The sequence below is a fragment of the Protopterus annectens genome, chromosome 11.part0, assembly GCF_019279795.1.
Source record: "Protopterus annectens isolate FY-2018-M chromosome 11.part0, PAN1.0, whole genome shotgun sequence".
NCBI lineage: Eukaryota > Metazoa > Chordata > Ceratodontiformes > Protopteridae > Protopterus > Protopterus annectens.
In genome coordinates this window covers 1488574537-1488595827 of record NC_056745.1, presented here as the reverse complement: position 1 = coordinate 1488595827, position 21291 = coordinate 1488574537, and the positions used below count along the sequence as shown (strand labels likewise).

At 41.9% G+C, this 21291-nt stretch overlaps 1 protein-coding gene across 2 annotated transcripts in view; it reads left to right on the top strand.

The window, feature by feature from the left end:
- Window positions 1–21291, top strand: part of LOC122815929 (mitogen-activated protein kinase 11-like) — an 836549-nt gene that overhangs the window by 479378 nt on the left and 335880 nt on the right. For both annotated transcript variants that reach the window (XM_044088796.1, XM_044088795.1), the window contains exon 3: window positions 336–394. In XM_044088796.1, coding sequence (XP_043944731.1) covers window positions 336–394 — 59 coding nt within the window. The remainder of the gene's footprint in view (window positions 1–335; window positions 395–21291) is intronic.

Here is a 21291-nt window from a genome sequence, read left to right as displayed (position 1 = left end):
CCAGTCATGTCATGATTATTTGTTAACAACATTTTCTCAAACTTCTGTAAAGTAATATTGAATGTGAGCAGTTACCTGTTGTAGCTGCATCACAAAAATCACATAAAATATTAGTTGTTGATTACTTAGGTTGCAAAATTATTTCATTTCTAAATTAATAACATTGAGTATTTTATTTTGTTGATAGACAGCAACAATATATTGTTTAATTCTGTTTATAAGTGAAGATCCTTAAATATATAAAAAGATAAAGCTTCAGACTAGTATGCATATTACAAACATCACGTTTAAAAGAAACTAATACAGAAACTGACACTAATTTTTCTCTTTTGCAGGTCATAGGATTACTGGATGTATTTACCCCTGCGGCTTCACTAGAAAACTTTAATGAAGTGTAGGTACATGACGAATTTTAATCAGGTGACTTTGCCTTCAAGAACCACTTCCTGTAGTTTACACTGTAGATTTATTCCTTGTTAGGACAAAATGAAAATACATATTTAAGACACAGTTATGTATGTTTGATACATTCTTTATTTAGTGCTTTTTTTCTCATGATCATCTCTGCTGCTAATATAACTTCCTGGTCCTTTACTTGCAGCATGGCAGTTACATCTATTGGAAGGATTACACTGTCATTGTGAAAGGCTTTCTTATCTGAAAGAATTAAGACTAAAGGGCAAAAAATAAAAAAATATATACCTTAGGTATGTTGTTGATTGCAGGTGGTTTAAGGATATTATGTAGTAAGAGAGCTCAACCCCCCCCCCCCAAAAAAAAAATCCAGATTACTCTCCCTTGTCCCTGAATGCATAAAACTGCCAGTTTTCTGCAGATGTGATGTGAACCATGTGGTGCAGGTAAAAAACTTTATTGCACAAGAGCAGACAGAAGGGTGTTGCAGAGGAAATACGTGCTTATCCTGATTTGTTATTATGTTATGTGCATAACTTTTGTGTCTGGTATGAGATGGGGCAACCTCATATACAGCATAACAGAGTTCCAAATTAATCCTATTGGGCAACCTCACTTTTGAGAAGGTACCCCTAAAAGTAGGAGGCCTGTACCAGGATATGATATAGCCCCTTGAAGAAGTGTAAAGGAACAAACAGGTAGCTGTTGTACAAATTTTATCCAGAGCCGTATTCAAGAAAAAGCCCTGTGAAGTGACAATTTTTGTAGCAGAATCTTTGGATCCGAAGGGCAAAATTTATTCTATTTGGTGTAACAAAACCAGAATGCTGTTTATAAACCATTTTGTTAATATAATGTAGAAATTCAGAGAAAGAGAGTTTTAAGTACTTTCTGACAGATCTAAGCTTATTGATGTAGATTAAATGTCATTAATACAGAATTGTATTCATGTATTAATGACTGTCATTGCAATTTCTTTGTGGTATCTGAATTGTTTATTCTTGTTAGTAAGTGTTGTGTGCTTATCGTAACATTGTTACATTGTATTCCTGACCAGCAGCTAAAATGGATTCACATGGGTGAGCCTGTTAGTCTGGTGAACAAACCAAAAATAAAAACAATAAATTAAGTAAATAATGCTCAGTGTCCTTCCATGTAGTGAATAATGTATCTCTGTGGTTAGAGAATTGAGGAAAGAAAACAGGAAGGTGTAGTCACTGGCTACAATTTGGTTATGTTGTAGCTCAGGGCATTAAGTATGGAGTCATTAGTGCATCTGGAAACCCTCCATTTGTGAAAAGACAAGTGAAGGACGGAAAGAGTCTGCTAAGGCCTGCACCTCAGAATTCCTCTTGGCTGAAGTGATGTCAGGTAAGAACAGAATGTTTCAAGAAAGGAACTTAACTCATTGGAAGCTGTAGATTGAAATGGAGGGATAGATAATGTCTCTAACACAAACTACAAGTTCCAGGGTGCAATGGGGCATTTTAATGGTCAACAGAAAAGTACCTTTAACATATATGTCTTGGATACCTTTAAAGAATCTGGGGAGAAGAATCAAAACCTTGGTGGGAATTTGAATGGACTTAAAAGTAAGAGTAACTATTCCAGAGTAAAAAGTCTGGGCAGCTATTCCAGAACCAATAGAGTGGTAAAAGGATCCTGCCCTTTGGAAGTAACACAGTTAATTGTATAAGTCGTGAACATATTTGTTTTTATCTCTACACTTTAGAAGGGAAGAAAGGGCTGCTAGATACTAACAGAAGTGGAAAAACAAACCTTTAGCTGAAGGAAATGAATTACCAGACAAGGTCTGCCTAAAAGATGAGAAAGAAGGGCCCGTAGTGGACCTAATGGAAGCAGCCACTCCAGCAAATGAGGCAGTAGAAGTGAGAGACACAGTCGCTGAGGCCAGAAGAGGGTTGACAGAATGATGTCTGACTTGTGTTTTTAACTTTCACTATCTGCCTCTTCATCAGAGGAAGATGGAAAGAAATGTAAAGAACTACAGGGTCATTTCTGGACCAAAGTATCCCTGGGTTGTTCCCCAGTGGAAGCTGCTGTATGTGACATTGCTTGCTAAGGCAAAAAGGTCACAGTATGGTGTAACCCATTGATGGAAAAGATTCTGCACGAAATCCAGGTTTAAGGAACACTCATGAGGCATCAACAGGCAATGTCTGAGCCTGTCCACCAATGAAATGACCGCTCATGACATGTAACTGGCTACTAGAGAATGATAGTGTGACATAACCATTCCCCAAACCTTCACTGATTTTCAGCATATGGACTATGAATGGGTTTGCCTCTACTTTGTGATGTACTGTACCACTTCCATGCTGTCAGTGTGGGTGGTCTTAACACCCCCTGAGGTAAGGAATATTAAAGTACATGCAGGAGGATAATGATTGCCCCCCCCCATGTCCAGTACATTAGTGTGTGGGCTTACCTCTTCAATGATCCACATAGCGTGGATAGCTTCACACTCATAATGCCCCCACCCTAGAGTAAACATACAGTGGTAACTGCCACCAGGATAGTGGGAATCTGAAATGGACTGCTGCCTGTAGGGTTGAAATTGCAACCACCATTACAGAAGTTTTTGTAAACTTAAAATTAGTTTGAGATCAGATTCAAAACAAGACACTTAGAATCCATTGACATGTTCTCATCTGATACCTTACTAGTGGTATCATAAGGATGACAGCTGACATGTGGCCAGTGTCTGGAGTCAGAATGATAGCTGGCATGCGGTCAGTGTGTGGAGACAGAGGGGAGCAGATGTTGAATGGAATTCTATCAACACAAAGACCTTCTGTTGAATGGACTGAATCTTCTCTGGAGGAAGACTTATTTTACATGCCAAGGTGTCCAGAGAGCAAATGATAAAACTGAATAGCTGGGATGGATTTGTCTGAGACTTATCAAGGTTTGGTATAATTCCAAGAAAGTGGAACAGCTTTACTATGCACTCTTAATGCAAGACTAGATTTTGAAGAACACGAGCTACTAGGAGAGCAGATGTCCATATAAAAGAAAGTCTTGGCTTCCTACAGCCTTCCTACAGGTAGGTGACCATGCTGGGGATCTGAACTGGAAATGTCCTGAACTGGTAGTAATGGCCTACTTCCATGAGTGGAGAAACCTCCTGGACTCATTGGCAGTGTTGTTGTTGAAGAAGGTGTCCTACTGGACCAAAGAGAACACCCATTCTCAGATAAGCCAGGAGAGATGGAGTGCACTGCAATCATTCAAAAGGATCCATTTGGGATAAGGATGCTTAGACGACTTAAATCGAGTGTTGGCCTGAGGTACATTGTTTGCTTTAGGAAGTTGAAGTAATATCTGGACCATTTTTGGTCAGATGGGCAGACTTTTTTTTTTTTTTGGAGAATGCTGATAACTTCCTTTTTTGCAACATGTTTCTGATGGGATGGAACTTCACAGAAGGATTTCTGTAAATCCTTTAGTGAAGTTATGTTGAAATTACAAGCTAACTATAATATGTAAAATGAGTGTCTCTTTAGGATGTCATAGCACTTTTATATGTCATACATCACTTTGCTGTCATGTGTGTCTTTATTATGTTACTGGTTGCATGTTAGTGCTGGTTAAGTAAAAAGCCCAAATATGTCTCATGGGGTACAGAAGAGGTTTACTTGAAGACTGGTCTCAGTTTTAAATGTTCTGAATGTGTCTTCTTTACCAACTTTGCAGAACAGAGGGGGTGTGGGAAATAAGAGAAGAAAGTACAGATTAGATGAGGAATATTTGAGTAGTACAGTAAACTCCCCATTATCTGGTACTCAAGCAACCGGCATTTGATTGGTTCATATGCTGACATGCAAGCCAATCAAAAATCACAAAGCAGAGACACTTCTTCTCAATGCGGAACAGTTCTGCATTAAGTAGAAGTGGCACCACTTTGCGATTTTTTATTGGCTCTTATGCCGACATATGAGCCAATCAAAAATCCCAAAGGGAAGCCTCTGTTCCACATTGAACAAAAGAAGCTCAGCTTTGCCATTTTTGATTGTCTCGTATGCTGGCATAAGAGCCAATCAGAAATCCCAAAGGGAAACCTCTTCTGTTCAGTGCAGAACACCGTGCTGTTCCACATTGAACAGAAGAGGTTTTGCTTTGCAATTTTTGATTGGCTCGTGTACCGGCATACGAGCCAATCAAAAATCCCAAGGAGAAGCCTCTTCTGTTCAGTGCCGAACAGCATGCTGTTCTACACTGAACAAAAGAGGCTCTGCTTTGCGATTTTTGATTGGCTCGTATTCCAAAGCATATCTAAAGCAACCGGCACATACACTTAACCGGTGTCTACCAATCTCCATGGGTGCCGATTAAGTGAGTCTTTAATATATGTATATGTGTTAGCTGATATAAGAATAAAGGAAATTGTACTGAAGTTTGCTGGAGGGAAATAAAATTGTCGGGGTGAGTAGAGACAGTAGAAGTTACAGTAAGGACAAATGGGTAGAAGGCAGTAGAAGACTTTTATTGAGACTTTGCTTTGTTGCTGTCTCTGGGGGTAATGTAGGTGTGGTAAGGGCTGACGTAGACTAGCCTAGAGAGGGGCAAGAGAAAAAACAAAAGGTTTTAAAGGGGTTTTAATCTGAAAAGGTTGCTTTTGTCAAAAACGATTTTATTAGTAAAACATTCAAAACGTGGAAATATTGTGCAAAACTTGCAAGAAGATTGTGGGCTTCTGTACCAAACCCCACTAGTCTCCAACAGTTTGTTATATTATATGCTACCCATCTTAGTAATGCATGCTAACCCTAACCCTGCTCTGTTCCTAAGCCTAACTTTGCACCTTACTGTAACAAAACTCTTTCTGTAACACTACCACTGTTCAGACAAACTTGAGCTGAATGGTTGGTAGGGTTATGAGTAGTACATCAGAAAAGGAAACTTGTTTCCTTTTTCAGTGTTCTTGGTAATTTGTATTGTCAATATAATGAATTGGCAACATGTTTTGGTTGATGTTTTTTCTGTCAGCCATTTAACACATTGATCATCCATTTTTATATATATATATATATATATATATATATATATATATATATATATATGTACGTGTGTATGTGTGTGTGTGTGTGTGTGTGTGTGTGTGTGTGTGTGTGTGTGTGTGTGTGTGTGTGTGGTTTACCATCAAAATCTCGGAAAACAGTTATGTGAACCTTGGAATGTCGAATGTTAGTCTTCCAAGGTTTCATAAAGTCGATTTTGAAATGTTTGAATCCACAACAGCGAATGCACACTAGCATTCGTGTCGTGGATTTGTTGTTTACTCTTTCCTTCACTGTAGTGCAATGTCAGAGTTTGTATATAGACGTAGCAGGGGATGCAGGGGCACTTGGCCCCCCTACAGGATGTTAGTAGGACATAACTGGAAGTCCAGGTAGGTTCGGTAAAGTCAACATTGCTGACTGTCGACTTTCTTAAATTACCACTTTCGGTGTTGTGATCATTTGGAATTTGGATTTTACAACTTTTTTATTCAGGTAAGTAATCACTTGCGCAAGTGTGTTGCAAGATTTTGATGGTAAACCATATAAATTGTCTTGTATAGTCTGTCAGGTGCTGTTTGGTTATTCTGTAGAGGGAGTCAAGTTTCTGGCATGTTTTTTGAATGGCTTGCAGTGTATGTTGGTTTTGAAGTTATTGTCAATTAGGACATCTAAAAGTTTTGCTTAGATTACAGTTTCAATTTTTGTGTCACTGTATGAGCTTAGTATGAAAAGATTTGTGTTTCATTTTGCTATTGTTTGACAGTAAACAGCATAAGTTTTGTATTTTATGATTCAAAATTAGATTTGCGTGTTTTAGCCAAGTTTTGATAATATGGAAATATATTTGGATTATGACCTGAAAGGTTGGCAGGGATGGGGCAGCACATGTAAGGACTGAGACATCAGCTTATTGTACTGTGCTAGCGAGGAGGGTGGTGGGATGTCATTTGTAAAAATGTTGAATAAAAAGGGGGGTCTAATATGGTCTTTGTGTGATGCTGACAGTGACTGGTAGGAAAGAGGAGAGATTTTGTTTCCATGTGACTGTTTACTGCTTCACAGTCAGATAGCTGTAGAACCACGAGAAACAGAGGGCTGGATGAGGCTGAGGGAAGAATGTTCAGTAAGAACATGTTGCTAGGAAACACTGTCAAATGCTTTGATACATCTAAAGAGTGAAGATACAAGGTTGCCATTATTCTTATGTTGGAGTATGTTGTTGGTGAATTTAAGGAGAGCAGTACTAGTACTATGGGGAGGTCTACAACAATACTGAGTTTTGGAGAGAAAGTTGTTAGTTAATGTATTGCATAAGTTGTGAGTAGATGCATATTTCTAGTGTTTTAGACAGTGGAGTTAGCAGTGGTGTATGTAGGGTGGGGTGAGAGGGGCACCTGTCCTGCGCACAAAATGTTGGGGAGGTGCACGATCAGCTGATCGCAGTCTCTCTCTTTAATGCAATACTAGCTTTTGCAGTCAAACCTGAGCATTGTAATGCTCTGTGTATGGTGTAAACTGTAGCAACTGGTTGCTATATCATAGCAGGTTGCTACGGTGTAAAAGTAAATAAAAAAAGTTTTTTTTTAACTAAAACCTGAAAGCTGCAGCACTCTGTGCAGGGGGTATAAACTTTAGCAACTGTTAATTGATACATTTGTAGCAAGCAGTTTGCTACAGTTTTAAAAAAAAAAATTTTAAACTAAAACATGAGTGCTGTAGCACTCCATGCAAGCAGGGTATAAACTGTAGCTAGCAGTTCACTACAGTTTAAAATGAAGATTTTTTAAACTAAAACATGAGCACTGTAGAGCTCTGTGCAGTCAGGGCATAAACTGAAGCAGCTGTTTGCTAAATATGTAGCAAATAGCTTGCTACAATTTAAAAGATTTGTAGATTTTTTTTTAAATAAAATATGTTAAAGGAGAGTTGGTGGCAGGGCACAGAAACAGGACCTGAGTAATGGCTGGGGCATACATTTGGCTACCTGGTTGGTGTGCTACCAGAAGAAATGCCCTTTTTTTTTGCCTCTTAAGTGGAAGAACTGGGGAGCATATATCTAACTGCAACGAACTAGTTGCATACAATGCAGCAATCTTTTTTTTTTTTTGCTTTTAAAGAGCTGAGGGATAGGATGGTAGCAAGTCTACAGATAGAAAACTAACTCACGTGCCACCTTTGTAGAGTGGTATTATATAGGATTTTTTTCTAGATGGATGGGACATATCTCTCACATATGGATCAGTTCTGACATATGAATCAGTTTATCAGTATGGATACAGGGAAACCATGGCATCAGCAGCTACGTTTAGGTAATCTGTTGAAAGTTTGCCAGCAGCTAAAGAGGCTGGCTTTTACATCTGGTCATTGTTTTTTTTATAATAGAGGTGTAGAGCAGAAGGAACTTTAAATGTCACAGTATGTGGTTCACAGGTTCACAGTAAACAGTTTACTGCTGATAATTTCCCTTGCTGTCATTCCCACAAGAATTCATAAGTAATCACCTATTCAGGTTATGCTTCACATTTATTCACAGTGGGATTCCCTCCTCTGCCCTCTTCTGAACTTATGTTCATTGAGACTTTTGTTTCACTTAAAATTTCACTTTAGGCCTCATGCCTTAAGCATGTTCTGCCTCTTCTTAATTCAGTACTCAAACGATCTCCTACAGCCCCTCTTTGAGGTCCTGTTCCTCCTTCCTGTCAAAGGGATGCCCAGAGTACCTTCCCTACAGAGCCATATGACCTGCTTTTCTGCAGTTATCGATGTTCAGAGTAGATTCCACACCATCTTTCTTTTATTCAAATGTCTAGGAGACATCTACATGCACTTTTCCTAGTTAAGGGGCTGTATCCTTCTCTCTTGATTAGGCACTAAATTTTGAACCAGAAAGAGAAAGTTTGGCTTATAAATCTGGGGACATTGTTGTATTCGGGTTTAAATGAATTCCCTTATTTTTTTTCCTATCCATATTTGTTTTGTAACTTGAAGGACATTGTAAGGCCATGTGCAGGCATATCCTTTCCACTTTATGTTACACTCCTGTTCAGTTTTGATGGCAGTTAAGCACCTTATTTTGTCATGGCGCAGGATTCTTCATATTGTTGAGAAAGTGTGCTTTTCCTTCTTGCTGGTGTGTTCTTGTTAGGTCAGCTTTATCTTGGAAGGCAAATATATCTTTACATTTTCTGGGCATGTTACCTTGACCACAAAGAGAAAGTATGATTGCTTGATTCAGAAACATCTAAAATTTGGTTGCAGTTCAATAGCAACATGATTAGGGTCTTAGTAAATATTTTTAGATAGCTTTTCAGTTCCATAGTATTCAGTACTACGTTTATTTATCTAATTTCTTTATATTTTCTGTTGTAACTGCATGTTGAGTATCATGAATACATTTAAAATACATCAGCATTTCTGTCAGCACCTTTGGAATTTAAATTCTACAAGATGTATTTGACATCTACCTTTCCTACTGGGTATTACCTAGTCATGTGATGAGGTCCTTTACATATTAGTCATCAAGTACTTAACACATTACATTGATAAGGTTTCACCGAAAACCATGGTCTGAGTTTGCTTTGTATGTAATTGATACAGACTGTTCAATAAAGTTGTATGAACATTCACAATAGGACAGTAGTCATGCTTTGTGGACTTGTTTTGCGTTTTTGTGCTCCTTACTGATGTTCTTCGTGTTTCACTGTTGCAGTCATTACATTTGGGTAATCCTGCTGGCAGGTTGCCCTCAGCTGGCCTGAATTCCAAAGTCTTGGGTCCTGCATCGGCTGCAGTCACCCCTTCCCTGACGTCAGGTCATCAGGGGTATAAAAGAAGCAGCTGACACCATTTTCTTCAGTTTTTCTTGCCGCACGGTGCCCGAAGTAGAAGCAGTTCGCAAGTGCCAGCCGGCCGACTCCTGAGATTTTCGTGTTTGAGTTTCAGACCCGAAGTCTTCAATAAAGCTAAGTACCCCATTGGGGAAACTTTTTTCTTGCTCCAGACCAATGTCAGAAAAAGTTAATAATTGTATTTCTTGTGGAAAGCAAATACCTCATAAGGATTTTCATTCTTACTGTATTCCTTGCCTAGGCCCTGATCACAACGTTTCTGGTTGTCAGTTTTGTGCTAGATTTAACCAACGCACTATTAAGCGTTGGTATGATTTTGCTTTAAACTATTTTGGACGCAGGTTTAATTATCCAGAAATGTCTTCGGATAGCCATCCGACTACTGGAGTTCACAAAAAACGCAAAGAAGAGAGAGATAAACAACCGAGGTCCAAAACAGACAAAGCTTCTCTTAAACCTGTCGCCGGTTCTCAATGAGGTGCTTTTTCAGCCCCTGAAGTTCACTACTTTAGAGTTGCAGGCCGCTGCTGACACCCACGTGGAGTTGGCTATGCTGCTGGAAATTCAAAGTATTGGAGCCTCGGACACTATTCCCTCAGATGGGTCCGGAGCTGCTGAGCAGGCACCGGCTTCTAAGGGAGTATTCAGACCTAAACATCTTTACATTAAACTGACTTCAGCTTCAAAGGCAAAGACTAAAGCACCTTCTAAAGCAAAAAAACAAACTCAAGAGCCATGTGGACAGGCCTCTATGCCCAAAAACAGATGCTTAAAATGGCCGAAGACTTGATTACCTTGATCAGGGGTTCCATCCCCCTCCAGATAAGAGGCCTAGGCAAGAGACTGACTATGAATCTTCAGATCAGGTTTCTATTTCTTCTGATTCCTCTTCTGATCAGGAATATTTTCTTCCCCCCTATGAGGATTCTGATGCTGAAGAATCTATACATTCAGCTTCTCCTCCAGAGGACTATTCTTTTGGGGAAACCTTGCATACCATGAGGGAGCATTTCCACTAGGAGAGCCAAGATTTTTCAGAATCTGAAAAGAAGCTCAGGGATTTCCTTTTACTACCTCAACACAGGCCTCTAACCATTCCACCTGTGTTAGACATTGTAGATTATGTGTTTTCAGAGTGTAATCTGACCCCTGACTCCTTACCTCCAGCTCCTGTTAAGCCTGACAGATATTACAGGGTTCCTGACTCTCATAAATTCCTTTTTAAAAACCCTGCTGCAGATCCAGAAACTATTTCACAGGGTCCCAAAGGAGTTAAGGCTTCTGCTGCAAAAAACCTTACCCCCTCTGACAGGGATTCTAGGGCACTGGATAGATGGGGAAAAAAGGTTTACGCATCCGCTACCCTGGCTATAAGGGCCTTAAACTGTCAGATGTTCATTGTGTTTCACTGTTGCAGTCATTACTCTTGGCTTATCCTGCTGGCAGGCTACCCTCAGTCGGCCAGAATTCTAAAGTCTAGGTCTGGCATTGGTTGCTGTCGCCTCCTCCCTGACGTCAGTGCGCCAGGGGTATAAAAGATGCAGCCGATGCCATTTTCTTCAGTCTTTCTTGCCACGCGATGCCCAAAGCAAAAGCAGTTCGCAAGTGCCGGTTGGCCGACTCCTGAGATTTTCAAATCTGAATTTCAGAACCGAAGTCTTCATTAAAGCTAAGTACCCCATTGGGGAAACTTTTTTCTTGCTCCAGACTGATGTCAGAAAAAGTTAACAATTGTATTTCTTGTGGGAAGCAAATACCTCATAAGGATTTTCATTCTTACTGTATTCCTTGCCTAGGCCCTGATCACAACATTGCTAGCTGTCGGTTTTGTGCTAGATTCAACCAATGCACTATTAAGCATCGGTTCGATTTTGCTTTTCATTACTTTGGCCGTAGATTTAATTATATAATGCCGTCGGAACAGCCGATGACCGGAGTTTACAAAAAACGCAAGGACAAGGAAAAGGATAGGCATCCAAGGTCCAAAACCGATGACGAGGCCTCTAACAGGCCAGTCGCCGGTTCGCCGGTTCTCAGTGAGATGCTTTCGCAGCCCCTGGTGCCCGCTACCTCAGAGCCACAGGCTGCCTCCGATTCCCACATGGAGCCGACTGGGCCTCTGGATACTCAAGGTATTGGACACTGGAAAATCATTACCTCAGATGGGTCCGGAGCCGCTGAGCAAGCATCGGCTTCTTAGGGAGTCTTCAGACCTACACAACTATATATTAAACCATCTTCAGCTTCAAAGACAAAGACTAAAGCAGCTCTAAAGACAAAGAAACAAGTACAGCATTCTCCTACTCAGTCTTCAATGCCTAAAAAACAGATGCTCAAAATGGCCGAAGACCTAATTACTTTGATCAGGGGCTCCCATCCCCCTCCTGATAAGAGGCCTAGGCAAGAGACAGAGTTTGATTCTTCTGATCAGGTTTCTATTTCCTCTGATTCCTCTTCTGAACAGGATTACTCCATGCTTCCCTATGAGGATTCTGATGCTGAAGAATCCATTCCTTCAGCCTCTCCTCCTAAGGATTATTCTTTTGGGGAAACCCTGCATACCATGAGGGAGCATTTCCACTGGGAGAGCCAAGATTATTCTGAATCTAAGAAAAGACTCAGAAACTTTCTGCTACTTCCTCAGCACAGACCCCTTGCTATTCCACCTGTTCTGGACATTGTAGATGATGTATTTTCAGAGTCCGGCCTGTCCCCCGACTCTTTACCCCCTGCACCTGCTAAGTCAGACAGATACTACAGGGTCCCGGATTCTCATAAATTCCTATATAAAAACCCTGCGGCTGACCCTGAAACTATATCCCAGGGTCCCAAAGGGGTTAAAGCTTTCACTGCAAAAAAACCTGTCCCCTCTGATAGGGATTCTAGGGCTCTAGACAGATGGGGGAAAAAGTCTACACTTCTGCTACCTTGGCTGTAAGGGCTTTAAATTGCCAGTTTCATATGCTTAAATATCAGCAATATTTAATGTCACTGCTTAAACAGAAATTGTTGACAAATACTGAATGTTCAGAGAACAAGGAATTGCAGGATTTTTTGCATGCAGCTGAACAAGTGGGAAAGCATACTTTGCAATGTGGTTATGATTCACTGGAGGCCTCTTGCAGGGCCCCTGTTACAGGTTTTGTTATTAGAAGGCATGCTTGGTTAAAGGAACAGAATCTGCCTGATCATGTTAAAGAAAAATTATTAGATGCACCATTACAGCACGATACTTTGTTTGGTACTAAAGCAGAAGAGGTGTTGAAAAAAATGGAGGATAAAGCAAAATCCATGCAGTCAAGGATTTCTTACAGGTACAGCCACCCAGGTTTAGCAGAAACTGGCCTTCTAAAAATTGGTCCTTTCCAGTTTCAGACAGACCACAAAGAGGCCGATACAGGCGTCCCAGAGGCAGATCTCAGCCCCAAAGCTCTTACAGGCCTAAACAATGGGGTGCTCCTACCTCCAAAAGCGGAGAAGACAAATCACAACCTTACAGGAAACAGTCCCAATGACTTTCCTCTGCCAGATCCAAGCACTTTTCTTTTGGCAGCCCCCTTAGGAGGAAAACTAGCATTTTTTTCATTGAATTGGCAAATGGTTACCCAAGACAAATGGGTCCTGAACATAGTATCCCAAGGCTACAGGTTCCATTTGCACACTCTACCAAGGTCAAAAGGTATGCCAGACCTGCCACACAATCAATGGGCAGAGGCACAAAAACAAATGACAGCCCTCATGGACATGAGGGCCATTCAGTAAGTACCACAACAAGAGCAGGGGCAAGGATTTTACTCCAGACTTTTCCTAGTACCCAGAAAGGACAAAACCTGGAGACCAATACTGGACCTGTCTACACTAAATACGTTTCTGGAAGTTCCAAAATTCAAGATGTTGACTCTACAGCAGCTACTGCCCATGCTGGGCAAGAAGGCTTGGCTCATAACTTTGGACCTGAAAGAGGCATACCTGTATGTCCCAATCAGACAATCTTGCAGAAGATACCTCAGATTCATAGCTGGCTCAAAGCATTACCAATTCTCTGCACTGCCCTTTGGCTTATATACTGCACCCAGGGTCTTCACAAAATGCCTGGCACCAGTAATTGCATTTTGCAGACAAAGAGGAATTCAAATATATCCCTACTTGGACAACTGCCTAATTCAAGTAGAGAACAAAGACATTCTTCTAAAGCATCTTTGTAAAAGATTACTAATTGGCCTAGGGTACACAGTAAATGAAAAGAAATCAAAACCAGTACCCTCTCAAAGAGATAATATTCCTGGGTGCAAGTGTAAATACAACTGCCCAGATGGCTTGCCTCATGCCAGACAAACAAAAGCAGCTGACTACTTACTTCAAGAAATTGGCAACAAAAACCCACTTATCTGCAAGGAAAATCCTGCAGGCCTTGGGTTTCATGGCATCCTGCATTCTACTAATTCCATATGCCAGACTGCATATGAGGAAACTGCAATGGTATCTAAAAAGTGTTTGGACTCAGCATTGCCACAGCCTGGAGACAGTAATTGCACTCATTCCCTGCCTGCAACAGGAGTTTCGATGGTGGGCAGAAGCCTGTCACCACAACAAGGGTCTGCCATTCAGTTTACCCACAGCCAGACAGACACTGACAACGGATGCATCAGATTATGCCTGGGGGGCCCATATGGCAGGGAAATGTATTTAGGGCACATGGCCTGCAAACCAGATGCATCTTCACATCAATCAAAAAGAGATGCTAGCTGTTCAAAATGCCCTGACAGCTTTCAAGGACCTGCTTCATCCAGGACAGATACTGATAAAGACAGACAAAACTACAGTCATGTGGTACATAAACAAGCAGGGAGGTACACATTCCTACCCCCTCTGCAGACAAGCAATGACCTTATGAGACACAGCATTGGCTTTTCAAGTTCACCTGCAAGCACAATTACTGCCAGGAAAAACAAATACTCTGGCAGACGAACTAAGCAGAAACCTCATGGATCCCCACGAATGGAAACTGGATCCACAAGTCTTCAGCATGATAATAAGGAAATGGGGATGCCCAGACATAGATCTGTTTGCCTCCCCTCACAACTGCCAATTGCGGAGATTTTGCACAAGGATTTATCACAAGCAAGCATGGAAAGTGGACACCCTATCCTTCAGCTGGAAAAATCTAACAGTATATGCCTTTCCTCCACTGCCTATCCTTCCCAGGGTACTCCTAAAGGTCAGACAAGAGAAGCCAAAAATTATACTGATTGTACCAGACTGGCCACGCCTCTCAAAGAGATAATATTCCTGGGTGCAAGCGTAAATACAACTGCCCAGATGGCTTGCCTCATGCCAGACAAACAAAAGCAGCTGACTACTTACTTCAAGAAATTGGCAACAAAAACCCACTTATCTGCAAGGAAAATCCTGCAGGCCTTGGGTTTCATGGCATCCTGCATTCTACTAATTCCATATGCCAGACTGCATATGAGGAAACTGCAATGGTATCTAAAAAGTGTTTGGACTCAGCATTGCCACAGCCTGGAGACAGTAATTGCACTCATTCCCTGCCTGCAACAGGAGTTTCGATGGTGGGCAGAAGCCTGTCACCACAACAAGGGTCTGCCATTCAGTTTACCCACAGCCAGACAGACACTGACAACGGATGCATCAGATTATGCCTGGGGGGCCCATATGGCAGGGAAATGTATTTAGGGCACATGGCCTGCAAACCAGATGCATCTTCACATCAATCAAAAAGAGATGCTAGCTGTTCAAAATGCCCTGACAGCTTTCAAGGACCTGCTTCATCCAGGACAGATACTGATAAAGACAGACAAAACTACAGTCATGTGGTACATAAACAAGCAGGGAGGTACACATTCCTACCCCCTCTGCAGACAAGCAATGACCTTATGAGACACAGCATTGGCTTTTCAAGTTCACCTGCAAGCACAATTACTGCCAGGAAAAACAAATACTCTGGCAGACGAACTAAGCAGAAACCTCATGGATCCCCACGAATGGAAACTGGATCCACAAGTCTTCAGCATGATAATAAGGAAATGGGGATGCCCAGACATAGATCTGTTTGCCTCCCCTCACAACTGCCAATTGCGGAGATTTTGCACAAGGATTTATCACAAGCAAGCATGGAAAGTGGACACCCTATCCTTCAGCTGGAAAAATCTAACAGTATATGCCTTTCCTCCACTGCCTATCCTTCCCAGGGTACTCCTAAAGGTCAGACAAGAGAAGCCAAAAATTATACTGATTGTACCAGACTGGCCACGCCAGCACTGGTACCCAATCCTAAAGAGCTTGTCTCAAGGTCCAGCATGGATATTGCCACAAACTTCTCACTTGCTGACCCAACAAAACAATCAGATCCTGCACAGCCAGCTCAGGACCTTAAATCTGGCAGCATGGCGGATAATGTAGCCATTCAGAACACTCCTCTTTTAAAAGCTGTTATGGATGTTATCTTGGAGGCCAGGAGGCCCAGTACCAGAAAATCTTATGCAGAAAAATGGAAGAGATTCTGTGCTTGGAACCAGGAAAAAGGCATTGACATGTGTGTACCAAATATTCCTCAGATTTTACAATACCTAACTGAGATGCTGAACAAAGGCCTTTCTTTCTCATTAATTAAGATTCATGCCTCTGCCATTTCAGCCCATTACAATACGGAACCACCTATCTTTTCTCATCCTTTAATAAGGCAGTACCTCAGCGGGGCCAAAAACATTAGCCCTCCAAGGAGAGCACCAATTCCGGCCTGGGACCTCAATTATGTTTTGGAAAAACTGACACTGCCTCCTTTCAAGCCAGCATCAACAGCAGATATAAAATTCTTATCTTGGAAAACAGCTCTGCTCCTAGCAATAACCTCTGCAAGGCGAGTCTCGGAGTTACAAGCACTCATGGCTGTGGAACCTTTTATAATTTTTCATCCAGACAGGGTGTCCCTGAGGACAAACCCTACATTTATGCCTAAGGTGGTGTCCAGTGTGGCCCTCAACCAAACCATTCACTTGCCTACCTTTTATCCAAATCCACAGAACAAGTGTGAGAAAATTCTGCATTCTTTGGACATACACAGGCAGTTGCGCTTCTACGTGGACAGAACTAAAGCTTTCAGAAAGACTGAGCAACTTTTAGTGTCATATGCTGCAGGATCACAAGGAAAGGCTATCTCAAAACAGACTATTTCTAAATGGATAGGCCATTGCATCCATTTCTGCTATTTTCAACATGGCAAATCAGTGCCTAAGGGCATTAGGCCTCATTCCACCAGAGCAGCAGCCACTTCAGCACCCTTCCTCAGAGGAGTACCAACCAAAGATATCTTAGAGGCTGCAACTTGGAGTTCAGTGCACACTTTCACAAAGCACTACCACTTACCTCTTTACTCTAAGTCCAGAGCAGGCTTTGCCACTGCAGTCTTGCAGGGCCTCATAGCCTCTCCTAATCCTATTTAGATCAGCTACCCATCCTCAGCTTTGGGATTCAACCCAAGAGTAATGACTGCAACAGTGAAACATGAAGAACATAGTACAGTTGTGTACCTACCATAAATGTAGATGTTCGAGTGTATTCACTATTGCAGTCCAGGTTACCCACCCACCATCCCCCTTCTCTTTGCTGGGACTTATCTGCACTTCTTCATCCTTTACAACCTTTTTGGTGTATTTGCTTGGTGATGAAGGAAATGTTGTTTTTATGCTTGCATTTTTATTGGCATATTTTTCAGCCTACCAATTTGGGGGCACCTGACATCTGGGGCAAGAAAAACTGAAGAAAATGGCGTCGGCTGCATCTTTTATACCCCTGGTGCACTGACGTCAGGGAAGAGGTGGCAGCAACCAACGCCGGACCTAGACTTTGGAATTCTGACCGACTGAAGGTAGCCTGCCAGCAGGATAACCCAAGAGTAATGACTGCAACAGTGAATACACTTGAACATCTACATTTATGGTAGGTACACAACTGTACTTTTCATATGCTCAAATATCAGCAACATGTTATGGCATTGCTTAAACAGAAAATGTTGTTAAACTCTGAATGTGCAGAAAACAAGAAAATGCAGGATTTATTGCATGCAGCTGAACAAGTTACAGGTTCAGTAATTAGAAGGCATGCTTGGTTAAAGGAACAACGTCTGCCTGATCATGTTAAAGTTAAATTACTAGATGCACCTTTACAGCATGATACTTTGTTTGGTGTTAAGGCAGAAGAGGTGTTAAAGAAAATGGAGGACAAAGCTAAATCTATGCAAACTGTCAACGATTTTTTACAGGTACAGCCGCCTAGGTTTAGTAGACACTGGCTTACAAAGAATTGGTCCTTTCCTGTGTCAGACAGACCTCAAAGGGGCAGATCCAGACACCCTAGAGGCAGATCCCAGGCGCAAGGTTCATACAGGTCAAAGCAATGGGGTGCTTCTACCTCCAAAGTTGCAGAAGACAAATCACAGCCATATAGGAAACAGTCCCAATGACTTCCCCCTGCCTGCAATTATCTTCTGGCAGCACCCTTAGGGGGAAAATTAGCACTTTTTTCTCAAAATTGGCACATTATAACCCAGGACAAGTGGGTTCTAAATATCGTATCACAAGGCTACAAGTTCCATTTCCATACCCTGCCAAAGGCAAACGGCTGGCCAGATCTGCCAAAAAATCAATGGGCAGAGGCACAAAAACAAGTCTCATCCCTCATGGACATGGGGGCCATTCAACAAGTACCAGAGCAAGAGCAGGGACAAGGATTTTACTCAAGACTGTTCTTGGTACCCAGAAAGGACAAGGCCTGGAGACCAATACTGGACCTATCTATTCTGAACAAATTCCTGGATATACCAAAATTCAGGATGATGACTTTGCAGCAGCTTCTGCCCATGCTGGGCAAGAATGCTTGGCTTGTGACTTTAGACCTAAAAGGCGCATACCTGCATGTCCTAATCAGACAAATATGCAGAAGATACCTCAGATTTAAGGCTGGCTCAATGCATAACCAATTCTCTGCACTGCCCTTTGGCTTATCTACTGCGCCCAGCGTCTTTACAAAGTGCCTGGCACCAGTAATTGCATTCTGCAGACAAAGAGGAATACAAATATATCCTTACTTGGATGACTGTCTAATTCAAGCAGAGAACAAGGACATTCTTCTACAGCATCTGGCATTTGTGAAAAGACTTCTAACTTGTCTAGGGTGCACAGCCAACGAAAAGAAATCAAAACTAGTACCCTCTCAAGAGGTAATATTCCTGGGTGCAAGCTTAAATACAACTGCCCAGATGGCTTATCTCATGCCAGACAAACAAAGGCAACTGACTACCTATTTCAAAATGTTGGCAACAAAGGCCCAGTTATCTGCAAGAAAAATTCTGCAGGCTTTGGGTTTCATGGCATCCTGCATCCTACTAATTCCATATGCAAGACTGCATATGAGGAGACATCAATGGTACCTAAAAAGTGTTTGGACTCAACATTGCCACAGCCTGGAAGCAATGATTACTCTCATTCCCTGTCTGCAACAGGAGTTTTGATGGTGGGCGAAGGCTTGTCACCAGAACAAGGGACAGCCATTCACATTACCCCCAGCCAGGCAGATACTAACAACGGATGCTCCAGATTATGCCTGGGGGACCCACATGGCAGGAAGATGCATTCAGAGCACATGCTCCTCAAACCAAATGCATCAACATATCAATCAAAAGGAGATGCTAGCTGTTCAAAATGCCCTGACAGCCTTCAAGGACCTACTTCATCCGGGACAACTACTGATAAAGACAGACAACACCACGGTCATGTGGTATATAAACAAGCAGGGGGGGCACACATTCTTACCCCCTTTGCAGACTAACCATGACTTTGTGGGACACAGCATTGACTTTCCAAGTACATCTGCAGGCACAATTCTTGCCAGGGAAGGAAAACACTCTGGCAGAGTAAGCAGAAACCTCATGGATCCCCATGAGTGTGGCAGCTGGATCCACAAGTCTTCAGCATGATAACAAGGAAATGGGGATGCCCGGACATAAATCTATTTGCCTCCCCTCACAACTACCAACTAAAAAGATTCTGCAGAAGGACTTATCACAGACAAGCATTGATAGTGGACATCCTATCTTTCAGCTGGAAAAAACGATCAGTGTATGCCTTTCCTCCACTACCTCTCCTCCCCAAAGTACTCCTAAAGGTCAGACAGGAGAAGCCAAAGATGATACTGATTGCCCCAGACTGACCACGCTAGTACTGGTATCCAATCCTAAGGAACTTGTCTCAATGCCCAGCTTGGACCTTACCTCAAATACCTTTTCTACTGTCCCAGCAAAACAATCAGATCCTGCACAGCCAACTCAGTACAGTAAAGCTGTGATGGATGTCATTTTAGAAGCCAGAAGGCCTAGTACTAGAAAATCTTATGCTGGAAAATGGAAGAGATTCTGTGCTTAGAACCAGGCACAAGGAACTGATACAGCTGTTCCAAATATACCTCAGATTTTGCAATACTTAACTGAGATGCTGGACAAAGGCCTGTCTTTTTCATCAATTAAAATTCATGCCTCTGCCATTTCGGCTCATTACAATACAGAGCCACCAATCTTTTCTCATCCCTTATTAAAACAGTATCTCAGAGGAGCCATAACCTTAAGGCCTCCAAGGAGATCACCAGTACCTGCATGGAACCTCAACTATGTCTTGAAAAACTCACCCTGCCTCCTTTTGAGCCAGCTGCTACTGCTGACATAAAGTTTTTTATCTTGGAAAACAGCTCTGCTCCTAGCAATAACTTCTGATGGGTTTCAGAGCTACAGGCACTCATGGCTGTGGAACCTTTTATCATGTTTTATCCATACAGGGTCTCTCTGAGGACAAACCTAACATTTATGCCTAAGGTGGTGTCCAGTGTGGCTCTTAAATTATTCATCTGCCAACTTTTTTATCCAAATCCACAGAACAAGGGGGAGAGAATTCTGCATTATTTGGACGTACACAGACAACTTAGATTCTACTTGGACAGAACCAAAGTTTTCAGGAAGACAGAGCAATTACTAGTGACATATAGGTTCATAGGTTGATATGAGGCTATCTGCCCTAGGGGATTTATAAGCCTATCCAGAGTGTGTTTGGCTTATGCCACCCTTTTAGATTAGTTGACTGTGCCTCTGTATAGTAGGTCACAGAAGGTAGCCCTTTTAAGGTTAGTTTACTGTACCTCTGTCAAGCAGGGACACAGAAGAGATCCCAGGGGTAAACTTACGATCTCCCATCCACTCGTCAAGATTTCTCTTGAAGAGGGTCAGTGAGGGGCTCTGCCTAACATGGATTGCGATTTTGTTCCAGAGTGCAGGATCACAAGGAAAGGCTATCTCAAAGCAGACTATTTCAAAGTTGATAGGGCACTGCATTCATTTCTGCTATTTACACCATGGCAAGCCAGTGCCTAAGGGCATTAGGCCACATTCAACCAGAGCTGCAGCCACTTCAGCAGCCTTTCTCAGGGGAGTACCAACCAAAGACATTTTAGAGGCCGCTACTTGTAGTTCAGTGCACACCTTTACAAAGCACTATCATTTGCCACTCTACTCTAAGTCCAGGGCAGGCTTTGCCACTGCAGTTCTGCAGGGCCTCATAGCCGCTCCTAATGCTGTTTAGCTCCAGCCTCCCAACCATAGCTTTGGAACTACCCAAATGTAATGACTGCAACAGTGAAACACGAAGAACATAGTACAGTTGTGTACAGTTACTATAAATGTAGATGTTCGAGTGTATTCACTGTTGCAGTCCAGGTTATCCTCCCGCCATCCCCCTTTTTTCTGCTGGAACTTTTCTTTCCTTCTCTGACTTATACAACCTATGTGATGTGTTTGCTTGTAGATGAAGGTAAAGTTTATATTGGTGTATGTATTCTTATATATATATATATATATATATATATATATATATATATATATATATATCAATTTTGGCTACCCTTTTTGGGGGCACCTGACATCTGGGGCAAGAAAAATTAAAGAA